Source organism: Tursiops truncatus, chromosome 2, assembly GCF_011762595.2.
Source record: "Tursiops truncatus isolate mTurTru1 chromosome 2, mTurTru1.mat.Y, whole genome shotgun sequence".
Classification (NCBI taxonomy): Eukaryota; Metazoa; Chordata; class Mammalia; order Artiodactyla; family Delphinidae; genus Tursiops; species Tursiops truncatus.
The window spans coordinates 165,585,001-165,612,000 of record NC_047035.1 but is presented as its reverse complement, the minus strand read 5'-3'; the positions used below and the strand labels follow the sequence as shown (position 1 = coordinate 165,612,000).

Here is a 27,000-nt window from a genome sequence, read left to right as displayed (position 1 = left end):
CATGACTGCTTTGGCTATTCGGGGTCTTTTGTGTCTCCATACAAATTTTAAGATTTTTTTGTTCTAGTTCTGTAAAAAATGCCATTGGTAATTTGATAGGGATTGCATTGAATCTGTAGATTGCTTTGGGTAGTATAGTCATTTTCACAATAGTGATTCTTCCAATCCAAGAACATGGTATATCTCTCCATCTGTTTGTATCATCTTTAATTTCTTTCATCAGTGTCTTATAGTTTTCTGCATACAGGTCTATTGTCTCCCTTGGTAGGTTTATTCCTAGGTATTTTATTCTTTTTGTTGCAGTGGTAAATGGGAGTGTTTCCTTAATTTCTCTTTCAGATTTTTCATCATTAGTGTATAAGAATGCAAGAGATTTCTGTGCGTTAATTATGTAATTATTTACAACCTTACCAAATTCATTGATTAGCTCTAGTAGTTTTCTGGTGGCATCTTTAGGATTCTCTATGTATAGTGTCATGACATCTGCAAACAGTGACAGTTTTACTTCTTCTTTTCCAATTTGTATTCCTTTTATTTTTCTTCTCTGATTGCCGTGGCTAGGAATTCCAAAACTGTGTTGAATGATAGTGGCGAGAGTGGACATCCTTGTCTTGTTCATGATCTTAGAGGAAATGCTTTCAGTTTTTTACCATTGAGACTGATATTTGCTGTGGGTTTGTCTTATATGGCCTTTATTATGTTGAGGTAGGTTCCCTCTATGCCCACTTTCTGGAGAGTTTTTGTCATAAATGGGTGTTGAATTTGTCAAAAGCTTTTTCTGCATCTATTGAGAAGATCATATGGTTTTTATTCTTCAGTTTGTTAATATGGTGTATCACATTGATTGATTTGCATATATTGAAGAATCCTTGCATCCCTGGATAAACCCTATTTGATCATGGTGTATGATCCTTTTAATGTATTGTTGGATTTTGTTTGCTAGTATTTTGTTGACTATATTCATCAGTGATATTGGTCTGTAGTTTTCTTTTTTTGTAGTATCTTTGTCTGGTTTTGGTATCAGGGTGATGGTGGCCTCATAGAATGAGTTTGAGGGTGTTCCTTCCTCTTCAATTTTTTGGAAGAGTTTGAGAAGAATGGGTGTTAGCTCTTCTCTAAATATTTGATAGAATTCACCTGTGAAGCCGTCTGGTCCTGGACTTTTGTTTATTGGAAGATTTTTAATCACAGTTTCAATTTCATTACTTGTGATTGGTCTGTTCATATTTTCTATTTCTTCCTGGTTCAGTCTTGGAAGGTTATACCTTTCTAAGACTTTGTCCATTTCTTCCAGGTTGTCCATTTTATTGGCATAGAGTTGCTTGTAGTAGTCTCTTAGGATGCTTTGTATTTCTGCGGTGTCTGTTGTAAATTCTCCTTTTTCATTTCTAATTTTATTGATTTGAGTCCTTTCCCTCTTTTTCTTGATGAGTCTGTCCAATGGTTTATCAATTTTGTTTATCTTCTCAAAGAACCAGCTTTTATTTTTATTGATCTTTGCTATTGTTTTCTTTGTTTCTATTTCTTTTATTTCTGCTCTTTATGATTTCTTTCCTTCTACTAACTTTGAGTTTTGTTTGTTCTTCTTTCTCTATTTCCTTTAGGTGTAAGCTTAGATTGTTTATTTGAGATTTTTCTTGTTTCTTGAGGTAAGCTTGTATTGCTGTAAACTTCCCTCTTAGAACTGCTTTTGCTGTATCCCATAGGTTTTGTATCGTCGTGTTTTCATTGTCATTTGTTTCTACGTATTTTTTGATTTCCTCTTTGATTTCTTGGTTATTTAGTAATGTATTGTTTAGCCTCCATGTGTTTGTGTTTTTTATGGTTTTATTCCCTGTAATTGATTTCTAATCTCATAGCGTTGTGGTCAGAAAAGATGCTTGATATGATTTCAATGTTCTTAACTTTACTGAGGCTTGATTTGTGACCCAAGATGTGATCTATCCTGGAGAATGTTCCATGTGTACTTGAGAAGAAAGTGTAATCTTCTATTTTTGGATGGAATGTCCTATAAATATCAATTAATTCTATCTGGTTTATTGTGTCATTTAAAGCTTGTGTTTCCTTATTAATTTTCTCTTTGGATGATCTGTCCATTGGTGTAAGTGAGGTGTTAAAGTCTCCCACTATTACTGTGTTACTGTCGATTTCCTCTTTTATAGCTGTTAGCGGTTGCCTTATATATTGAGGTGCTCCTATGTTGGGTGCATATATATTTATATTTGTTATATCTTTTTCTTGGAATGATCCCTTGATCATTATTTAGTGTCCTTCCTTGTTTCTTGTAACATTCTTTATTTTAAAGTCTGTTTTATCTTATATGAGTATTGTTACTCCAGCTTTCTTTTGATTTACATTTGCATGGAATATCTTTTTCCATCCCCTCATTTTCAATCTTTATGTGTCCCTAGGTCTGAGGTGGGTCTCTTGTAGACAGCATATATATGGGTCTTGTGTTTGTATCCATTCAGCAAGCCTGTGTCTTTTGGTTGGAGGATTTAATCCATTCATGTTTAAGGTAATTATCCATATGTATGTTCCTATTACCATTTTCTTAACTGTGATGCATTTGTTTTTGTAGGTCGTTTTCTTTTCTTGTGTTTCCCACTTAGAGAAGTTCCTTTAGCATTTGTTTTAGGACTGGTTTGGTGGTGCTGAATTCTCTTAGCTTTTGCTTGTCTGTAAAGCTTTTGATTTCTCCATCAAATCTGAATGAGATACTTGCCGGGTAGACTAATACTGGTTATAGGTTCTTCCCTTCATCACTTTAAATATATCATGCCACTCCCTTCTGGCTTATAGAGTTTCTGCTGAGAAATCAACTGTTAACCTGATGGGAATTCCTTTGTATATTATTTGTCATTTTTCCCTTGCTGCTTTCAATAATTTTTCTTTGTCTTTAATTTTTGCCAATTTGATTACTGTGTGTCTCAGTGTGTTTCTCCTTGGGTTTATCCTGCCTGGGACTCTCTGCACTTCCTAGGCTTGGGTGGCTATTTCCTTTCCCATGTTAGGGAAGTTTTTGACTATAATCTCTTCCAGTATTTTCTCTGGTCCTTTCTCTCTCTCTTCTCCTTCTGGGACCCCTATAATTCAAATGTTGTTGCATTTAATGTTGTCCCAGAGGTCTCTTAGGCTGTCTTCATTTATTTTCATTCTTTTTTTCTTTATTCTGTTCCATGGCAGTGAATTACATCATTCTGTCTTCCATGTCACTTATCCGTTCTTCTGCCTCAGTTATTCTGCTATTGATTCCTTCTAGTGTATTTTTCATTTCAGTTATTGTATTGTTCATCTCTTTTTTCTTCTTTAATTCTTCTGGGTGTTTGTTCTTTAATTCTTCTAGGTCTTTGTTAAACATTTATTGCATCTTCTTGATCTTTGCCTCCATTCTTTGTCCGAGGTCCTGGATCATCTTCACTCTCATTATTCTGAATTCTTTTTCTGGAAGGTTGCCTATCTCCACTTCATTTAGTTGTTTTTCTGGGGTTTTATCTTGTTCCTTCATCTGGTACATAGCTCTCTGCCTTTTCATCTTGTCTCTCTTTCTGTGAATGTGGTTTTTGTTCTACAGACTGCAGGATTGTAGTTCTTCTTGCTTCTGCTGTCTGCCCTCTGGTCTTCTCTGACATCTTTATTTATCTCAAATAGCTCTCATGACTTTCTTTTTTCTTACTGTATTTTACTGTGGCGCACTTATATATATTATTTCATACTTTATTTTTGGTGAGTTTCTCTCACTACAGAATGCACATTCCATGAGGACAGAAACTTTTCCTTTCTTATTCACTAGTGTAGCTAGCACCAAGTACATCCTCAAATAATGCTTTGAAGAATGAACAGGGAGTAGTTCTGTTTCTCTACACAGTGGTATCGACACATTCACTAACTTGAAAGAATCATAGCTGATTGCTTCACTGTCAGTCCTTGTAAGCAGCCCAGGAGCCTAAGATTGTATTTTGTTGTTCCAAAAACAACCTAAGGGGCCCACGTCAATTTTTTCTTAAAGCAGATGTGCCTAGCATCTTTAAGAGTTTGTTCTTACAATGCATTGGAAGCATTTATCTTCCTTTTTTTTTTTCTTTTTACGAGATAATGCACAAGAGACCTTAAGATATTTGAGATATTTCAAAGTAAAATCTGAAGCACCTAAAAGAACTAAAGAAAATCCAGTTCTTCAGGGTAAAGTAAGGGCCAAGCCATCAGCCAAGAACAGGCACTGGGAACATTCAAAAGAGGGAAAACAAACAGCCATGATAACAGCACAGATGGTTTTAAATGACCAGATTCAACTAGTTCCAAATAGGAAAAAGAAAAAAAATCACTGACTTTTGTTAACTTGCAGTGTTTTGAGCAAAGGCTTTAAGTCTGTAACGTTTCTTTTGCTCCTCATCATTGGTTGGTATGTACACATATATAAGATTACTTTCAGGATTTTGATTTTTTTTTTTTTCCTGAAAAATCCTTACAAGGGTTATGGTGTCACGCCTGATTACATACGTAAGCGAAATGAAGAAGTGAAGAAAGCCCAGGAAGAATATGATAACTATATCCAGGAAAACCTCAGGGAAGCAGCTATGAAAAGGCTATCTGATGAAGAAAGGGAGGCAGTTCTGCAGGTAAGCGTCTTTAGTTTACATTCATGTGTAACTCTTTAAAACATCTCTGAAAGAAAGGTCCACCGTCAGTGATTATTAAGGCCCGCACTTTGATTTTGAAATCAGAACACTCTCTTTTGATTATAGTGACAACTGCGTGCAACAAAGCTGGCTCTTTGGGGAAAGCAAAAAGTTGTGATATAGGGACTGTTGAATAATAATTTGTTTCCAACTAGGTGAGCTTCTGTTTCTTCCTGAAGTAGTGTCATAAGCAAGCTAAGCTTCTCCTTCAATGAATGTGCATAAATAAAGTAAAAAAGCATTTTGATTTTCATTCCCATGCCCCTGAATTTTTCAAAAATGATATCCTTAAGGTAGATACTTTTCACTAGGTGGAGCTCTAGAATAATTGAAACTGTCCCTAGACCAACTTTTTTTTTCTTTCTTATAAGCAAGTGTCCAGATTTTAAAATAACCAGGTTTTAGGCTTTACATATGTTTTCTTTATTTGGAATAAAACAGACCTAAAGACACTTACACTGGAGTTTTTAATGCAAGACTTCTATCTGAAGCATTTAAAATATTGGGGGGTGTGAGCACCGTTGCTCCATCATCTTTAGAGAGTATTTGTTAAGCACCTACTGACACTGTTCTATAGTTGTGCTCTCTTATAGAGGTAAAAATAGTACTTTATTCTTTGTTTTGTTACTTTGAAAGCTTTCTACAAAGTCATTTCTAGTGACCTTTTCAAAACGGAGAAAAAAAAACTTTTTACAACATTAATTTCTATTGAAAAATGGATTCATATGCTGTTATAAAATCTTAGCATTTTATCAGTGTCATCCCAATCATCAATAAACATTTATTAAATGTCTGTTCTGCATAGAGTATCATGCTAAGCCCCAAGGGGCATAAAATAAAATTTCTGCTCTGGATAATGTTGTAATTTAATTCATAAGAGGTGCTGTGTATCTATGTACATATAGAAAGATGTGTGTGTGTGTACAGATCATATGTTTTATAAGGTTCGCAGGCACGAGCATCCAGTGCAGGACGTAGGTAGGTCTTTAGCTGCGCCTTAAACTGCAGAGTAAGAGGATATCCCAGACAGCAGGAGTGGCCCGAGGGCAGTGACCCTGTCTCTTTGTTGCCAGCAATCTCTGCAATGCCTAACCTAGTGCCCAGTGTAAACACAGGTGATTAATAATGGTGCGCTGGAGAGGAGGAAGGGAGACAGGCAGGCAAGAAGGCTGGCACACGTGGAAGTGGGACTCGGCCCGTCATTTTCAGGAAGAGCACTGTTCTTTGGTTCCCTCCCTCCCTCTCTCCCTCCCTCCTTCCCTCCCTCCATCAGATTCTGCCATTCTTAAAACATACATGTTTTTGTGAAAGCCAGGTTTTTACATCTAAGAAAAATAGGAAAAGAAAGGAAGAACTTCCCTGGGAAGGAAAAGGCTCTTCCCTCGGCACCTCCTTAGTGGGTCAGCAGCCCTCAGCTTCCTGATGTGGTCACTACAGAGTTTCTTTGTAGACACTTTGATAGACAATAGCTGACCCTCCCTTGGATGCCTTATTAGCTGGGTAGTGTAGCTGCCATGGTAACAAAGCCACGAGCTCTGTTCCTGACAAGCCCTGAACGCTGCTCCCTTCCCTGGTTAAGAGTTGCATGTAGTTCTATGGCAGTATGGTCATATGTCCCTGAGTAGGGCACATTCTGCTCATTCTTCATAAAATGACAGTCTCATTATCCAGGAAGGGCTCATTTGGTCTAATTATTCCAAACTTCTCATTTCACAGATGAGGATATAAAATGCAAATATATCAGTATTAAGTGGGCACATTTGTTCATTCATCCCTCCGTTCATCTACTGAACATCTGATCTACCATGTTCCACTCGCTGTACCCAGCCTGGGGGATATACTGTTGTGAGCAAAACAAACGTGGTCCTTACTGTCAGTGAACTTGGAGGTTGGTTTACATTTGCCCCTGGTCACAACATTATCAAGTAGCTGACGAGGGACTAAAACTCACATTGACCAGTTCCCAGGCCTGTGTTTTCCTACCACGTGATAAGCACGTGCATAAGAGGTAACAGAGGGAGGCTCTTCCCGCCCGGGATCCAGCAGGGGATGGAAGGCATACTAGGCTGGGATTCTGAAGAGAATCTACAAAGGAACTATTTACAGAGGTGAAGCAGGGCTAAGGGAACCAACAAGGAACACTGAGGCACCCAGGACTACGGACAGCAGGAATCACCACCACCCTGGGCTGGAAGGGCAGGGGCAGGAAACAGCATTACCAGAGCCAGGTGGGAGCTGGAGCCTGGAAGAGGGGCTCCGACAGGCACTGTAGTCACAGATGCAAGGGCCAGTCATGTCCAGGTGATGTCCGGGGTGGGGGAAGAAATGCCCCAACCTTGCTCTCCTCCCACCGGTGTCTTCCTTAGCTGAATTCAGGCAGAGGTTGGAGGGAACAGCGCTGGGGGAGGAGCAGCCCATAGGAATAAATACCTCAGCCCCACCACCGCCCAGCCCCTAGTCACAGCGCAGAGCCAGAGGTGGAGAATGGATGGGGGTGGCAGCAGAGGAGCATGGACCTGAACACACTTCCTATTATTTTATGACTGCTTCTCCCTATGTGAAAACTTTTCCAAAATTAACAATATTATTTCAGTATTAAACTAGAAGAGAGAAAAATGAAGAAATAAAGATAAGGGAAAATCAGTATCGCTGCAGTGGATAAAAGATTTTTTTTAGATGAAATAACCACAAAACCGTTAAGAGGCTATTTTGGTATAATATGAAATATCAATCACATTTAGTTCCCATCCCTAGAGGTGGACTTTGATCCAAATGTTATTGTACACACTGGAAGATAAAGAAAACTATCCTTTAAAAAGAAATACTGCAAAACGTGTAGCTGCTGTGACCACAAGGAATAGGGAAAGATCACCCAAGGAGCTATGAAAAACCTTTGATATTTCAAAGTGTATAAATACATAGATTTCTTCTCTGCAATAGGCAACCCTGTGGAGCACTGTGGAAACATATTTCCTGTTTCATAATGAAAGCCTATAGAAAAACAGAATTCTTTTGAGGACTTCTTATTGGAATACTTCTCATACACTATTAAGAACTGTGTTAGCCCATCCCTCTCTTTTTAAAATGTAGAAGACACTTCTACCTTTTCCCTTTCCCAAATCCTTGATGTAATCTCACTCAAGAAATGCTCAACATTTGTGGCCTTTTTTCTCAACAGATCTTTTCTATAAAGTGTGTCCAAACTTGTAGTCATTTTTACCTGAGCCTGGAAGTAAACCGTTTTCTCCCCGAAAAGTTTACAAGATTAAATTTGTACTGTGAGGGCTTATTATGAAGGCATTTTTATATAAGACACTTCTAATTCTCTCATAAATCTAAATGTATGGCCATGATTTTCAAGGACCATATTTTCTTTCTTTTTTTTTTTTTTAATCAATAATTTTAAATTATGCTACTCCTGAGCTCTGGCTAGGACTTCCAATACTATGTTGAATAAAAGTGGCAAGAGTGGGCATCTTTGTCTTGTTCCTGATCTTAGAGGAAAAGCTTTTAGCTTTTCACCATTGAGTATGATGTTAGGGGTGGGATAGGGAGGGTGGGAGGGAGGGAGACACAAGAGGGAAGAGATATAGGAACATATGTATATGTATAACTGATTCACTTTGTTATAAAGCAGAAACTAACACACCATTGTAAAGCAATTATACCCCAATAAAGATGTTAAAAAAAAAAAAAAAAGAAAGAAAGAGTATGATGTTAGCTGTGGGCTTGTCGTATTTGGCCTTTATTATGTTGAGGTATGTTCCCTCTGTATGCATTTTGTTGAAAGTTTTTTTTTTTAATCATAAATGGAGGTTGAATTTTATCATGCTTTTTTGCATCAGTTGAGGTGATCATATGATTTTTATCCTTTATTTTATTAATGTAGTGTATCACATTGACTGATTTGCGAATATTGAACCAGCCTTGCCTCCCTGGAATAAATCCCACTTGATTAGGGTACAGGCATACCTTGTTTTATTGCACTTCATTTTACTGTGCTTCACAGATACTGAGATTTTTACAAATTGAAGATTTGTGGAAACCCTACACTGCCAGATGATGGTTAGCATTTTTTAGCAGTAAAGTATTTTTATTACTAAGGTATTTGTTTTTTTAAACATAATGCTATTGCATACTTAATAGACTATGGTCTATTTCTAGTTTCATACCGTTGTGGTCAGAAAATATGTTTGATATGATTTCAGTCCTCTTAAATTTATTAAGACTTGATTTGTAGCCTAACATATGATCTGTGCTGGAGAATGTTCTGTGTACACTTGAGAAGAATGTGTATTTGTTGCTTTTGGATGGAAAGTTTTATACGTATCTGTGAGGTCCATCTGATCTAACCTGTCATTTAAAGTTGATGTTTCCTTACTGATTTTCTGTCTGGATGATCTATCCATTGATGTAAGTGGAATATTAAAGTCCCCTACTATTATACTATTGCTGTCTGGTTTTTTCTTTCAATTTGTTAATATTTGCATTCATATTTTGATGCTCCTATGTTGGGTACATAAATATTTATAAATGTTATATCCTCTTGTTGTATCAACCACTTTATCATTATGTCATGCCCTTTGTCCCTTATTACAGTCTTTGTTTCAAAGTCAGTTTTTCTGTCATAAGTATAGTTACCCCAGCTTTCTTTTGGTCTTCATTTGCATGGGATATGTTTTTCCATCTGTGTGTCAGGGATCATAATTTCCAGGCAATATTTTAAATGTTACTTTCAGTTTTACTTTTCATTTTTGTGTAAATAAAATGATTTGTGCACCCATAGTGAATAACAGAAAGTGTCAATTTATACAATTTCATTGCATGAGTTCAATTAGTTTAAGACCATTTTGTCAATGGAGCCGCTAGTGCATTGTGATAAGAAATGATAACTGTGCAGAGATGGAAATAACCTTTATTGCTCCTAAGAGATTCCTAATTTTGAATTTGTTGGTTTCTGAGAACATAAAACGTTAACTTACATTATTGAATTAGCATATGTGTTACATGTAATGATATTTCAGTCATTTCTAGAATAAATTAATGGGAAGTATAGATCCATTAACTATATGGAGGAAGAATTCTTTCTAATAGTGAAAACACATAAAAGATCATCTCTTGTTAAATTGAATTTTGGGGCTTCCCTGGTGGCGCAGTGGTTGAGAGTCCACCTGCCGATGCAGTGGACGCGGGTTCATGCCCCGGTCTGGGAGGATCCCACATGCCGCAGAGCGGCTGGGCCCGTGAGCCATGGCCGCTGAGCCTGCGCGTCTGGAGCCTGTGCTCCGCAATGGGAGAGGCCACAACAGTGAGAGGCCCGCGTAACGCAAAATAAATAAAATAAAAAATTGAATTTTGGCATTTTATACAATTCCATTTAGTCAGATATAAGAAAACATGGCCATGTAAGTCAGAATCAAGTGTTTTGATGTGATTTCTCTGTTGAAGAATGAGGATACTTTTTTTCTAAAGAAAAAAAATGAAAATTTTTATAAGAAATAATTTCCTGTTCAAAATTGTTCTTTTGCTTGGGACATCAACTCTAAGTTGTTTTTACCAAAGCATTTGCTATGAGCTTAGTTTCATACTACTCATAACTCTGCATACACGTATTTGATGGTAAAAACAAGTACAGTAACATTAAAAACAAAGAAAATAAATACTCCCAGTGGGAATTGAGCACACAATCAAGGACAGGGTTTGGCCTCTGTACAGTATTTTTTGTTACTGTGGCCAAGAACTTGATAAACACATATCATTTTTTAGTTATTTTTGTCGGCTTTCTTTACCTGTTTACATTTTTCCTTCCCAGTGCAATTTTCTTTGCGATTTACTCTGCTTCTGCAGTTTACTTTGCTATGTACAGTTTTCTTTACCATTTGCAGGGGCTGAAAAAGAACTGGGAAGAAGTACATAAGAAGTTTCAGTCCCTCTCGGTCTTCATCGACTCCATACCAAAGAAGATTCGCAAGCAGAAGCTGGAAGAAGAGATGAAGCAGCTGGAACATGACATTGGTGTCCTCGAAAAGCACAAAATTATTTATATTGCTAATAAGTAATGGTGGATTTTAAAAAATATAGTCATTTTAACATAGAAAAAAAACCACGGAAAACATAGAAATTAAATCATAAGTTTTTTTCAAAGAGTAAAATACTATGAAGAGTATAAAAATAGTCTTTACCAAAACGCTTAGGCAATGTTTAAAGAATAATTGTATTATTTACTTACATAGAGAAAAAAAAATTTTTTTCCACCAGCGTCAGGGTTTCCATGTATAACCTGATTAAAATTTGATGTTAGGTTTTCCAGTTTGATAGCATAATCCATTATTATTATGTACTAGTTTCAGATAAACATTCATTTCTGGGCCCTGAAAAATAAAGTCAACACTCAGAACTTCACATTTTTTCCTACACTGCGTAATACAAGGAATACAAGGTTAAAAACTGTAAAGTATTTTGAATTGGAAATAGTGGTGTAAGCCTTTTTAGTACTCTGAAGTATTTTCTACATATTATTCCAGAGATCCAAAAATTACATATATTTTCTGGTAGCCTATGTCATATGCAGCTATTCACAGCTATAAATATTTTCAATATCCATAATGTTATATATAGGCTGAGAGGTTTACATTTGGAGGAAGAAAAATTAAGAAGATAACATAAAATCAAGGAGACAACTTATAAATTGTGTCACTAAGGATTGTTGACGAGAATAGCCTTCTTCCTGACATCCAACTTTTAAAAACTGCTGTTCTATGTGCTTTATTCCATAATTTACTATGTGTATTTCACTAAAATGGATATTACTTTTTCTTTTTGGCTTTCTCTATTTTGTGAATTCTAATGTTTCTATTTGTAAGGTTACATAATTTATTAAGCAATAAGTTTATGTAAGTAGAGCTGTCTTCAACTCAAAATAAATGAGCCTATAAATGTCCAAGAAGAAGAAGATTCTTCTATGAAATTTTAAATTAGAGAAATTTGGTAAAATATATGAAACTATAAAATATCAGAGCAATATCAATTTTACTGCTTACACTGATTTTTATCCTGTTGGCAACACAGAAAAAAATGATAATTTTTTCAAGCTTTTTCACAAACACGGAATTTGGGAGCATTGTAGAAAAGCTAACTTTCATTAAAGAAAAATTTTTGAATTTTATATACAGATATTTTTGAAAACTCACTTTAAACTTTTTTTCACATATCTGTATAGGCGTCATTTCTTTATTCCTTATTACCTTAGGACAGATATAAAATAAAGAATAGTACAGTTGACCCTTGAACCATGAAGGGGCTAGGGACGCTGATCCTCCACACAGTTGAAAATCTGCATATACCTTATCGTTAGTCCTCTGTCTGTTTGGTTCCTCCATATCCATGGTTCCATATCCTCAGAGTCAACCAACCACAGATCGTGTAGTACCACAGTGTTTATTATTGAAAAGAATCCACGTGTAAGTACACCCACATATTTCAAACCCATGTTGTTCAAGGGTCAACTGCATTATGATAAATTCTCATTTATGCAGAATTTCCTTCCTTTTTAAGGCTGAATAATACTCCACTGTCTGTATATACCACATTTTGCTTATCCTTTCTTCTGTTGATGGGACGCTTGGGTTGCTTCCGCATTTTAGCTGTTGTGAATAAGGCTGCTGTGAACATAGGTATACAAATATCTCTTCGAGACCCTGCTTTCAATTCTTTTGGGTATATATCCAAAAGTAGATTTGCTGAATCATATGGTAATTCTGTTTTTAAGTTTTTGAGGAAATGTCATACTCTTTTCCACAGCAGCTATACTATTTTACATTCCCACCAATGCTGTACAAGTGTCCCGATTTCTCTGCATCCTTGCCAACACTTGTTGTTTTCTGTTTTTTGGTAGTAGTCATACTAATAGGTGTGAAGTGGCACCTCATTTTAGTTTGGTTTGCATTTCCCTACTGATTAGTGATGTTAAGTATCTTTTCTTGTGCTTATTAGCCATTTGTACATCTTCTGTGGAGAAATGCCCTTTGCCCATTTTTTTAATTGGATTGTTTGATTTTGTTGTTGAGTTTTAGGAATTTCCTATATATTCTGGATATTAATCCCATATCAGATATAGGATTCACAAATATTTTCTTCTATGGGTTGCCTTTTTACTTTATTGAGAGTGCCTTTTGTTTTTGTTTTTGTTTTTGCGGTACGCGGGCCTCTCACTGTTGTGGCCTCTCCCGTTGCGGAGCACAGGCAAGGACGCGCAGGCTCAGCGGCCATGGCTCACGGGCCCAGCCGCTCCGCGGCATGTGGGATCTTCCCGGACCAGGCCACGAGCCCGTGTCCCCCGCATCGGCAGGCGGACTCTCAACCACTGCACCACCAGGGAAGCCCGATAGTGCCTTTTGATATACAAAATTTTTCAATTTTCATGAAGTGTCCAGTGTGTCTATTTTTTCTTTTGTTACCTGTGCCTTTGGTGTCATATCCAAGAAATCACTGCCAAATCCAATGTTGTAAAGGTTTTATCCTGTTTTTTCTTGCAAGAGTTTTATTGTTTTAGGTCTTAAATTTAGGTCTTTGATCCATTTTGAGCTAATGTTTATACATGATCTTAGGAAGTTTTAAAATCAGAAAGTGTTGAATCCTCCAGTCTTGTTCTTCTTCTTCAAGATCGTTTTGGCTATTCGGAGTCCCTTGAGATTCCACATGAATTTAGGATAGGTTCTTCTATTTCTGCAAAAAAAGATCATTGGGATTTTGCTAGTGATTGCATTGAATCTGTAGATTGTTTTGAGTAGTACTGACATTTTAACTATATTAAGTCTTCCAATCCATGAACATGGGATGTGTTTCCATCTATTTTTGTCTTCTTTAATTTCTTTCAGCAACGTATTACAATTTTCATTATACAAGTCTTTCACCTCCTTGGTTAAGTTCATTCTTAAGTATATTTGATGCTATTGTGAATGGAATTGTTTTTGTAATTTCCTTTTTAGATCATTCATTGTTTATAGAAATACAACTGACTTTTGTGTGTTGACCTTATACCTTGCTACTTTGCTGAGCTCAGTCATTAATTCTAACAGGTTTTTTTTTGTGTATGAAATCTTTAGAGATTTCTACATGGAATATCAAATAATCTACAGATAATTTTACTTTTTCCTTTCCAACTTGGATGCCTTTATGTCTTTCTCTTGCCAGTTGCTCTGACTAGAACTTCCAGTACTACGTTGAATAGAAGTGGTGAAAGCAAGCATCCCTGCCTTGTTGCTGATCTTAAAGGAAAAGCTTTCAGTCTTTCACCATGATGTTCACTGTAGGTTTTTAGTATATAGCTTTTATTATGTTGAGATAAGTTCCTTTTATTCCTAGTTGTTGTTGTTTTTTCGTGTTTTTATCATGAAAGGGTGTTGCGAACGTCACTTTTTAAACTAAGAGCTATCTCTTAAATGATCAGTGCGTTTTCTCCTATAGTTATCAAGCTATATGGGAAGAAAAATCATAATCAAAAGGGTATCTTGCCTAGAACAGAGTAAAAAAAAGTAGTTTAGATTATAAAAATCTCTTCAGCTAACAAAGCTCATTCATTGTCATTCAACAAATACTAACTGTCTGTAATGCGCCAGGAACTGTTCTGATTGCTGGGTAGAAAAGTGAACAAAATAACTGTGTTGGAAGACAGAAGTAATCAAACAAATGCATCTGTAATTAGAAATTGAAAGTAGTGATTGGTAAGGAAAAAAAAAATAGGAGGCTATTTTGCAAGGGAATATAAAGTGAGTCCTAAATCAGATTTTATAGTTAAGGGGATGTATTTCTGAGGATCTGACATTTAAAAATAGACTAAAGAATGAGTAAAAGTTAGGAGAGATGGGGAAGAGAAATATTGTGGAGGGAAAAAGAATCCAAGCAGAGAGAATAAAATGTGTAAAGGATCTGGGGTAGGAAACCCTGAACCCATAGGAGGAAGGCAGCCTTTAGGGCTGGATGGTCCTTAGAGAAGGGAGAAAGGTGCAAGGTGAAGATGAAGAGGGAAGCAGGGGCCATTGGTGTGTTTTAAGCAGCGAGGTGGCACGATGCGAGAAATATTTTTATTTTTTAATTTTTTAAATATGTATTTGGCTGCACCAGGTCTTAGTTGCAGCACGCGGGCTCTTCGTTGCCACATGGGGGATCTTTAGTTGCAGCATGCAGGATCTAAGTCCCTGACCAGGGATCGAACCTGGGCCCCCTGCGTTGGGACCGCGGAGTCTTAACTGCTGGACCACCAGGGAAGTCCCGAAGAGTATTTTTAAATGATCACTTGCTATATGGATTAAAATGGAAGAATGAATGAATATGGGGAGACTAATTAGGAGACCATCATAGACCTCCAGGTAAAGAAGATAGTGGCATAGACCAAGGCTGTGGTAGTGAAGGCAAAGAGTAGCTGTTGGCTTCCAGAAATATTTAAGAAATAAAAATGTAACTTGGTGATGGATTGAAAGGAGAAGAAGAGAGTGGTTTCAAGGATGACAGCTACATTTCTGATTTGAGCAACTGGGCAGTGAGGGCGCCATTTTCTGAGGTGGAACAATCTAAAGGAGGAGCGGATTGGAGGAGGTTATGGTGAAGAATGAAAAATACAATTTTTTTTTAAGCTAGTGTTCTTTCTTTCTTTATTTTTTGGCCACATCATGCGGCATGCAGGATCTTAGTTCCCCAACCAGGGATCGAACCCGTGTCCCCTGTATTGGGAGCATGGAGTCTTAACCACTGGGCCAGGGAAGTCCCAAGAATACGATTTTTGACATGTTGTATTTATGATAATCTTGTGACATCTAGTTGGAAATTTAGATAGGTAGGTAGATATTTGAGTCAGAAAAGAGATCTGGGGTAGAATGATACATTTTGAAATTCAGCAGCGTGAATGAGATCACCTTGAGACAAAGAATTGAGTGAGGAGACAGTGAATGAGTTCCCATCAACTCTTGTGTTTAGAAGTCATATGGGAGAGCAGGAAGGAGCAAGGAGATGAAAGATTGAGTGACCCAAGAGGTCAGAAGAAAACCAGGAAGCCAAGAAAATTCAAGAAAGCAGTACTCTTTTCCTAAGGTAGAACTTCGACAATGGGAATGAAATTCTCAACACCTGGCCACGCCTTCCTCTTCCCTGCTCTGAGCAGGATACAGGTCACCTTCTATAGGGGGTCCTCTGCTCCTGTTTTATATTTGCAATCCAAACTCTTATGTTGAAATCCTTTTATCTCTCTAGGTATGTTAATCTCATTGATCGATGTGTCCAGATTAGCATGTGACTTAAGGTGCCCATTAATACAGCCCACGTGAACACAATTCGACTACCAAAGTGAAGGAAACTTTTCAGCAGCTCAAGGGACATTTTTCAGCAGTTAAGGAAGCCAATGCTGCTTAATATCATAATTAACTCTTAAGAGGACAATCTAATTTCACAGAAGGTGGTCTATTCATAAATACTGATTACTCCAAGTTGGAGACAAACATTTATAAGGGACAGAAAGAGCAAGGTAGTTTTTTGGAGCATTTCTTTCTTCCTGCTCTGATGTGCTATGGTGAAAAAAATCAGCAGGTCTGACTCTGACAGTAAGTTATGTGACCTTTTGGGCAATCACTTAGTGTTCCTCAACCTTAGTTCCATCTATAAAGCAGACTGAACTAGATTCTGTCTCACCCTCCTTCTAGTTCTAATGGTCTATCACGATAAAACTATATGACTATTTTCAACCTCGCTTAAGCAGAAGTTTGGTCTTTAGACTGATAAGAATGCAGAAAATCGTTAGAGGATCCAGAGCCAATGATTTTCACCAGCCCTCATCAGCTCAACCCACCATTTGACAAACTGGAAAAAATGTTAAGTAAAGTGAAAACCATCACTTGTTTTCCGATCTTTTTAGATGAAAATTTTCTTAATAATAGTCATTTGAGGTTTTCAGTCACAGGGTGTCCTTCACTCTAAGGATTTTAAGTAGATGGTCTCTCTAGAAAACTAATGCTGAAAGGAAAAAGGAAGGAAGGGAGAACAGGAGAGAGGGAAAGGGACAGGGAGAGGGAGGGGAGGAGAAGAGTTTAAAAAGAAATGAGAAAATATCCCTTTAGCTAGAAAGAGTGGTTCCAGTTACAGAAGAACATTCTCTCTGACCGTGCCAGAGCCTCTATGCTTTTAGACGGTATCTGTGACAAAACAAAACAAAAACCAAAAAACTTGTCTTCATAATAAAAAAATACTGAATGAGGTCATTTTTTTCTTCACACATAATGTGCTTGATGAGAAAGAACTGAAATTAGCGACAGACTAAGTTAATGCTAATTATCCCTGAAAACTAATGTTTCACAGGATTGGTATAAAAACACCATGCAGATAATAATTTGTTTAAACTGCACACGCAGATATGGCCTTTAGATACAGACTTTTTATTCTAAAAGATGCTGCCTCTACAGGAAATGAGACTGGACGGGTGCTTGTTTACCTGCCTTCACTTAGGCACTCAGATGAGTGTTGTCTGTGAAGTTACGGTGTACACTTACCTAAATGATACTGCTGATGTGGAAAAAATCTGTGAAATTCTTTTGGAATAAAAAGCATTCTTCCCACCCCTGAACCTCTACCACCAAGTTCTCCTTTCCTGAGACAGGAATGCTTCAGTTTTTTATGTACCTTATCAGAAATATAAAAGCAAATGAATGGACTTCCCTGGTGGCACAGTGGTTAAGAATCTGCCTGCCAATGCCGGGGACATGGGTTCGAGTCCTGGTCCGGGAAGATCCCACATGCCACAGAGCAACTAAGCCTGTGCACCACGACTACTGAGCCTGCGCTCTAGAGCCCGCGAGCCACAACTACTGAGCCCACGTGCTGCAACTACCGAAGCCCACGAGCCTAGAGCCCATGCTCCACAACAAGAGAAGCCACCGCAATGAGAAGCCCGCGCACCACAACGAAGAGTAGCCCCCGCTCGCTGCAACCAGAGAATGCCTGCGTGCAGCAACAAGACCCAACACAGTCAAAAATAAGTAAATAAATTTATATTATATAGATATAGATATAGATCCTGCAAGCCTCGCAGCGTTGTCAAAAAGAAAATCAAATTAAAAAATAAAAGCAAATGAATATATGTACGTATAGTTATATATGGATATATAAATGTATATATACCTATATGTGTGTGTATATATATGATATATGTACATATATACATGGATGGATATATACATATATATCATGAAATACACCTAATTATATTATATATACATACATCTCTCACTTTTTAAAAACTCAACTAAGAGCACACAATAACACTTGCCTTTTCAGTTGGTAAGCTCGTTTTTTATCAATACATAATGTTCTTCATTCCTTTTTGTAGGTGTATGGTGTTAAGTTGTGTGGGTGTATATAATATATTTTACCAGCACCCTAGTGATGGACATTTAAGTTATTTCATTTAAGTTTTTTGAGTATTTCCTATTAAAAGCGATGCTGAAGTAACTGACCTTGAACCTACCTCATTTGACACATTTGGCTATATTTGTAGAAAATCATTCCCAGGAGTAAAATAACTAGGTCAAAAGGTATGTACATTTGTAATTTTATTAGAAACTCTTTTAAATTTTGCTGTGAGTGTGTGTGTGTGTGTGTGTGTGTGTATGTGTGTGTGAGAGAGAGAGAGAGAGAGAGAGAGAGTGAATAGGTGATGTATATACTTGGTCAAAAATTCAAAATTCATAACTACCCAAAGGTGAGTAAGGAGAAGTAAGTCTCCCTCATGCTTCTTTCCTGTAGCCACTGAATCCCCCTGCCCAGAAGCAGCCACCGTGACCAGCCTCTGTGTACTTTCCCAATAATACTCTAGGCATATGTGTGTAAGATAAAAGTAATGATATATGTGTCTATAGGAGAATTACTCCAATTCAACAGATACATGGTTTTCTTCTGTTGTGTCGGAGGAGATCAGAAGACTCTTGCCAAGAGAGGTATCATATAGTCAGTGTAAGCCCTCAGGCAAGGAATAGCTTTTTGATCGTCCCACCATTCATTATCAGCCATTGTCTGTAGATTCCATCAAGAAAGTAGAGGTTTTATTGACTTTCACTATGGCTGTGTGTCCTTCTGGATGGAAGAGAGGCCATGGATATGGGACCTTGCCCTGTCCTTGGCCACACCATGTTGAATTTCCAATCTGGGTTCATTGCAACCATCTGAGATCTGCTTTCATCTTCCTAGTGGTGGGGTGTGCATTGAGTCTACTGATTCCTGTGTTTGGTGTTCTTCTCTTTCTTAGAAACACTGGAAGCCTATACATTTATTAACTTTAGATTTCAGGCCACATTCAGAGAACCTCCCTTAACTCTATTCACTCCCATCTTTATGTGCAAACTGGCCTGAGTTCTTCTCTTCCTTAGTATCTTGTTAAAAACAAGGAGCAGTCGACCCACCACAATATCCTAAGTTTTTATAAACAGTCCCCCTTGAGAGTGTAGCTAAGTCATGTGGTTTCTCTTCCGACAGTACAAGAGACAATATTACCAAATATTTTGCTGTGGAATAACAAGGGTCAACAGCTTCCCAGCCTGCCCAAGAATCTTTCCTATCATGCCTATGCCACCCTGTTCATGACTATTAAAAGGAATTGGACCCTTCATGGCTCAGAAGTCTGTCAAGTCTTACCTTTCATAGGATCCTGTTCCAATGATGTGGTTCTTGTATCACCTAAGTGGACATAATAACCAGAGTTTGCTATTACACGCTCAAGGCCCCCCCGTTCACCAATAGGATTCAAAGTTTCTTTTAAGCAAGGAAAGCAACAAAACAGAGGGACCCAGCAGCTGTCTGCTTTCCTTTCTATCTCCTGGCCTTTTTGAGCACAACACAAAGGACAAACCTTAATCTTGTGCAATTCCCACATGTATGAGCTGCACTTTTTGGACTAATACAGGTTTCTTTTATCTTCATTGGCTTTGAGGAGACAGTGAAGTTTTCTCCTGGGTAAGCTCTATGGCTGTACACAGCCAGCAGGCTAGGATTCAGGCCCAGCACCCTGGAGGTCACATGTGGTTCCATCTGGACAAACACTTTAAAACAAATTCCCTGGCTTTTCTTCAGAATTATTGAGATGACAGGCAGCTGCCACCCACGTGGTAAGATGGTGTCCAGCACTAACACGAAGGCCTTATGGTATGTGGGTGGGGGTGGTAGACAGTGAGACTGGTGAGTTAGGCTTCAAATTATAAAATTATCTTAGAATTTGGAACACCATCTTGCTATATCATTAAACTGCTGTAATTCTTTTTCAGTGCACCCGTAGCTTTTCCAAAAATCACTGTGACACACCCTTTGGGGATTTAAAATACAGTAGTAAAGCTTAAAAGACTCTATTTCTTCTAAGTGTATTTTATAACGTAAAAAATAATGTGCCAGGTTCCAAGTTTTCAAAATTTCTAGTTATTTCAGAATTAGCCAAACAAGTTAATGACAATTGACCCATACACTTTTTGAAAATTAAATAAAATGGAAACTTTTCATAAAGTAAAAATGTAAGCCATAGGCCTTAAAGAGAATAATCCCCTTCGTAAAAAACGCATTATTCTAGCATCATTTAGTCTTGTGTTTCCAGTAATATCTCATAAGTTTAAGTATATTTTAAGCAGTTACCTGACATTGATTCATCGTGTGGCACTTTGGGTATTGTTTTAGGACTCAGGTATTTTTCATGTAAATGGAACTTAATTATAGTGAGTGTTCAGATTGATATTTTACTATTGCAATCCCTTTAATACACACATTGAGGCTAATTATCTTAAAATAATTAGATTTTTAAAAAACTATTTTAAATGGTTAGCTTCTTTTAAAAGTCACATCAGAATTCATGTGTTCAAGATATTTTATTCAAATGTTTAAGAGAAAACTAATTCTAAAATTATTATACTTGCTATCCAGTATTCTTATGCGGGTCTTACGTAGCGTGATTTTTTTTACCCCCCCTTCTACCTTACACATTGAACTTTTCTATTGCATAATTAAGATCATATCTTGCTTATTCATCCTTCTCATGCCCATATCTCTGCTTTGTTTCCATGCTTTTCTGTAGACACAAAAACTTTTCATTTCCAGGACAAATAGTAGTATAATTTATAAATGTCAGTTAAACTCAACATATATAGAGAGCCAACAATGGACAAAACTCAGCTGAAGTGACAATGACTCAGTTTGCTCATGTGTGTATAATGAAACATCACAACTGCACCTAGTCGATAGTGACTATGAGATACCATGAATTCTAAGGCAGCCTCATTTCAGAGATGTTCTGATGTGAAAAATATGCATCTTAAAGTAGATGTAATATAGTAGTAGCCCTTCTACTAAAACATCACACCACCTCCTAGATGTTACCTTTCTTTTAAAACCCAGCTCAAATCCAGCTGTTTGTGGAAGTGTCCACGATTATTACACCACTCAACACATCACATTGCTCACAGAACCCCGAGTATCCACTTACGCAGTGGTATGTCACATTTGCTCTCTTTTTCAGAATAATTCTTAGGAACAGGCTGTAAGAATCCTCTTTGATATTGCTTAGCATGGCTTTCAGCTGACAGCTGGGGTGATGCCCTCCTGGGAAATTAGAGCAGAATAAAAAGCAGTGGGCATCAAAGTGCCCACTTTGATGGTTAGTTTAGCAAACTTATAGTTTGATCATTCGATGTGCAAACATTTCCCCTTATATTTAGAGCTCTTATCCTCCCTCTGTAACACCTGCCTATTAAATCCATAATCTGTTGGATTTGACTCCTAACCGATGCTTAATTTGTGTAGCTTAGATATTTCTGTGAAAATTTACTACCATGATTACTCTACCATCTAATGGGGGGAAAAGTTTTGTTCCTATGGTAACTGTTGTAGAACAGTGCATACTTACTATACTTCTAAAATATGCAGCCCAACCTTGTGGGAATACACATCATCTTGAAAGAATTTTCTCCCTTCAATAAAGATTGATATTTTCCCCCATTTTCACCTGATTTCAGAATAAAATAAAACTTTGTAAGAATTGCTAAGGAAGAGCTTTAGGAAATGAGAACCATGGATGGGTCTCACCCCTGCAGCTGTCATGGGAGAGCAACACAGTCCTCAAGTGATTTCTGGGAATACATGTCCAATCCCTCTATGGTTGTATTCCTCCCAGACTCTTTCTGTTTTCCATGTCTCATAATGTTTGCTGTGTTTGGGATGTTGCTATGCAAAAATGATATAAAAGAGTGGGGTTTTTTCCTAAGGCAATCAAGCTTAGCAAATGCAAGTTTAGGATGATGCAGAAGTTTCTCAGAAAAATTTTAGCATTCCTTGGGGAATGATTTAAGAATGCTCATGATAAGAAAGGATAAATGTCAATAATGGCCTAAAATGTCATTCCACATGAGAAAATTAATCAGTTCTAGGGTTTTTGTAAGTATTGATATCACTTAAACCACAGTTCTTATTTGTATTTTTGCAAACGAGACTTTCTCCATCTTTTTTCTTCAAATTAATTACCCTCTATGAGTTTTTTCCCTTTAAAAATTATATGCTACAGGGACTTCCCTGATGGTGCAGTGGTTAGGAATCGGCCTGCCAGTGCAAGGGACGTGGGTTCGAGCCCTGGTCTGGGAAGATCCCACATGCCACGGAGCAACTAAGCCCGTGCACCAGAACTACTGAGGCTGTGCTCTAGAGCCCACGAGCCACAACTCCACAACTACTGAAGCCCGCACACCTAGAGCCCGTGCTCCACAACAAGAGAAGCCACCGCAATGAGGAGTAGCTCCCGCTCACCGCAACTAGAGAAAGCCCACATACAGCAACGAAGACCCAACGCAGCCAAAAATAGATAGTTTATTTAAAAAATTATATGCTACAATCTTATTAAAGCAAAGAAACAAATACATCAGAGCTACCATTTTTAGTATTCACTAGAAAAGTTTGCATTATGGTCTCCTTTTTGTTTTATCTTTCTTTTTGTGTGTGTGAATTTTTCTCCAGAGCTTACTTAGAGATCTGTGGATTCTATAGTTCTGTGATAGAAGAGGAATTAGGAAAAATGTTCATAATATCTTAAGCACATAACCCCATCCTCAGCAAACATGACTTACAGACAGTAATGATGAAGGTAGCAGTCCCTGAGTACAGGTCAACCCTGCGGAAGGTACAGGATTCCTAGGTGATATTATGGGTTTCCAGACATCCTGCCCTCTCATCAACATGTGACAGTGTCTGAAATTCCACCATCATGTTTTATCGGGTACTTCTGAATTGGATTATCCAAACAGGGAGAAGGGCCCCAATAGAAGGAGTCAGAGGCACGTAAGAGAGTAGGGCAGCATAGGGGACTGAAAAACAGCGCGGGTGCGCAGTTATACCACGTAGGGCAGGTCCAGGGGAAGCTCGGACGGCAGAGGATATTGTGAAGGATATTAGCTGCTTGATGAGTGACAGCATGTCAGCATCTGTGTAAAGAGGTTGGCGGAAGACATAGAAGGCATTTCCTGCTTTCTAAGTTTGCCGCGTTGGCTCTGCAAGACCTCAGTTTTGTGCGGTCTCAGACCTCACAGGCAGGATCACCTCAGAATGGCTCAGCTTATGCTTTGCTTTCCTTGTTCATCAGCCCCGGAAAAGGATTGTTGTCAGAGAGAAAGAAAACGGAGTTCTTCTTCCTCTTGGGCCTGGGAACACCCTGCTCCCTATATCCAGATAAGAAGGAAGAAGGAATGGGAGCCCAGGATCTTAACAGCATATGGGTTTAAAAATCTACCAGGTAACATTTTCCACCAATATTTTCCACTCTTTCAGTGTCCCAGTGATGATGTAGCTGATGGCCAGAAATACCAGAAGCCTGATCTCTGGTTAAAATCTTTTTTAGAAGACTATATATTACTTTACTACATTTTCTTATGTTTTTAGGCTGCAGCTGATTTCTTTCAGTCTTGGGTGTGTGAAGCCGTAATTATTCGGTCAGCTGAGATATATGACACACACATATATACATGTATAGATATTTACACAAAGGTATGCAGATGTCATTACTATAGGGCATAAAGGAGGGTCAGGATCATAGACTGCTGAAAAGTCTCTTGTAAAATTTTTGTTCAAGGATCTAAATGTAGAATTAAGCAAAGAGTAATGCAATGAGAAATACTAGGCCTTAACTGAAAGAAAAGACAGAATTCATGATCTTTCATGCCCTACCTCCATGATAAGTATTCAGTTCATATGGGGGTTTATTCTCCTTTGTAAGAGCCAAAGCCTTTCATCATTTCTGGGCATGGCATACCTCAGAGGCAGACAAGGTGGTACCAGCTGCACATGATGAAAGAAATCACACGATTCCATTGTGTAGAGTAATGACAGGAATGGGCAGTTCAGACCAACTGGACCCATTTCTGCCACTTTTTCAAGCGTGCACACGTGCGCACACACACAGAGCAGAAAAAGAAGACTCTGAATGAATTTGTGGAGGCAGGAATTGAACCCAGTACCCAAGGAATCTTAAACCTTCTGGGTCTGTTATGGTGGGCAAAGCTGCAGGTCTTGCTCACAGTAAAGAGTAAATTTGTTTACTAAATTAGCCCCCCAAAAAGCTAAATTATTACATGACTTTTCAAAGCCATGAATAGCCAGTAAAATGAGAAACAGGTATTGCTTCTCTAAAATAATGATAGCAAACATATATAGCAGTTACTAGGGTCTGTATTGTTTTAAGTGCTTAAATAAATTCACTTAATGCTCATAATAACCTTACGATTATGGTTAAGTATGATTTTCCGCCTCTTCTAGTAATTGGAAAACTGAGGCACAGAGAGGTTAGGTAATTGTCCAAGAATGCACCATTACTGATTGGCAGTGGAAGTGTTGACAGGGGAGAGTGTGGATGCCCATTAATAGAGGCATACCCTCAGGCACCTGAAGGGTACATGACGTGCACCTCGCCAAGATTTCACTTCAGCTCCAGCATCTTTCTTGAACCATAGTCCGTCCACTTGAATGCCTATGTAAGTGAAGTGGCACATTCTAACAGAGCGAGATTGAACCATATGGAGACGGCACCCAGGAACCGGGCTGGCAGCATAGGCAGCTCAGTGGAGGCTGGAAAGTGTCTCAGAAGAAATTGTCCAGAAAAAGCCCCAAGGCACTGGGAGAGAAAAGGAAGGAAACTGGAGGGCATTACTGCCTACGAGAAAGTCGGCACTGCTTTCAAAATTAATGAGAAAGTTGCATATACCACACGCAATGGGGTCTCTCCTTTATTAGCCAGTTAAGTATTAAGGATTTTGCATGTTTCATTTTTCTTCTCTAATTACAAAGGTGGTTGTGCACCTATAGAATGTTTCATTGCTTTGTATTTGATAAATTCACATATCAAGTCTTTAAATGTAGCAAACGTATGACTTGCTGAGGGCTGTGTAGCTCATTAGTGGATAAAGAAGGAGATGCACTCAGTGTTTTTCCAGAAGAAAACCCAAAAGAGACAGGTTCAGGCAAGATCAGAACTTTCCAGTAATTAAAACTTCTCAGAAATGAGATGGGGTGCCTGCAAAGGGCTGAGTAGCCATCAGTAAAAGCATCCTGACCATAGGCCAGGAATCCCCACTGGACCAGATGACTTCTAATATTCCTCCTGCCCCAGTGCTAAGACTTTGGTGATTATTTTCACAGAGAACTTGATTTTTTATGTTCATAGACATCTAAACATTTGGAAATATAATGAAACCATTTTAAGTAGTAAGAAATTGAGAGACAGAGCTCTCAGTTAATTTTATGAAGCATGCAGTCTTAGTTTTCTAAATACCCTGGATAAGTTAGCAAGCCCTCTGCAATGCTGGGGCTCAGAATCGGGGCTGAGCAAGTATGTGAGGGCTGTGGTCCCTGAGGGCCTGAGTGCAAGGAATAGATACAGCAGAGAGGAAGGAAGGGGATGGAGGAAAAGAGGAATAATACAAGTGATAGTGATCCTAATACGAATGTAATCATTACAGCAGTCACATCAGAGAATCATGGCTGTTCTCACTTTTCACATGGAGGAACTGAATCTCAAGGTCGTGAGTCCCAAGGCCGTGCGGTAAGTGGCAGAGGCAGGGCACACACTGCAGTGCTGTGACTCACCTGTGCAGTAGCTTTGCTCAGCCTAGCATGGGTGGCTCTGTATTAAACACAGGCCTGGGACTTCCCTGGTGGTCAAGTGGTTAAGACTCTGCACTCTCAGTGCAGGGGGGCTGGGTTTGATCCCTGGTCAGGGAACTAGATCCCGCATGCCACAACTAAAAGATCCCGCACATGGCAACGAAGATCCCATGTGCTACAACTACATGGCAACGAAGATCGCATGTGCTACAACTAAGACCCAGGGCAGCCAGATAAATAAATAAATAAATAAATATTTTTTTAAAAAAAAGACAGGTCTAAGAAGAGAAGCTTATTTCCGAATCCTGCCACAAGCCTCATGAATTTAAAATATCAGTACTTAGGGAAGACTTTATGTTGCTCAGCCTTACCTGAAACTCACCTTTCTTTATATGAGACAGAAATAATATTAATGAACCCTATAAGTATTAATTTTTTTTGCCATGCCATGTGCTTTGTGGGATATTAGTTCCCCGACCAGGGATTGAACCCGGGCCACGGCAGTGAAAGTGCCAAGTCCTAACCACTGGATTGCCAGGGAGCTCCCTAAGTCTATTAATATCATAAACTCAAATTTCCATTTTGAAGGACTAAGAGAAAATGGAAAATGATTGAGTCCATAATACAGAGAAAGTGTAGAAACCAAGTTTTGATTTTGCTTTTTGACCCAAGCTTTGATTTATATTTCTCTATGTCTGAAACATAATCAACGTTTTCTTTGTGTTTGGTTGTGTTTCTCTACTCCAGAAGGCATGAGAGAAAGAAAACCCTCCCACAAACTTTTCTCACATTATTCCATTGAGAGAGGGCTACAGACTAATTAGCTATGGGTCTACTGGCTATCAGACAAACCTTTTCCTTTATCTCTTCAAAATAGAGTAGAAACAGTTGAGATCAGCATAAGATCTGTTACTCTAAGACAGTGATTCCTAACCAGAAATGATTTTGTCCTTTCCTCCCCTCCAGGAGGACATTTGACACTTTCTAGAGATATTTTTATTACCACAACTGGGAGTGGTACTGGCTTCTAGTAGGTAAAAGTCAAGGATGCTGCTAAACATCCTACAATGCACTGAACAGCCAACCAACAGAGACTTATTTGGCCCCAAATGTCAATATTGCTAAGGTTGAGAAACCCTGGTCTAAGACCTGGTAAAATGCTTGGGAG

General features: G+C 38.2%; 1 protein-coding gene across 4 annotated transcripts in view; it reads left to right on the top strand.

The window, feature by feature from the left end:
- ENKUR (enkurin, TRPC channel interacting protein) overlaps positions 1-11,495 on the top strand; it is a 30,438-nt gene extending 18,943 nt beyond the window's left edge. For all 4 annotated transcript variants that reach the window (XM_019933434.3, XM_019933433.3, XM_019933435.3 and 1 more), the window contains exons 4-5: positions 4,473-4,619; positions 10,565-11,495. In XM_019933434.3, the coding sequence (XP_019788993.2) occupies positions 4,473-4,619; positions 10,565-10,738 (321 nt within the window). In that variant the 3' untranslated portion in view covers positions 10,739-11,495. The remainder of the gene's footprint in view (positions 1-4,472; positions 4,620-10,564) is intronic.
- The last annotated feature ends 15,505 nt before the right edge of the window (positions 11,496-27,000 follow it).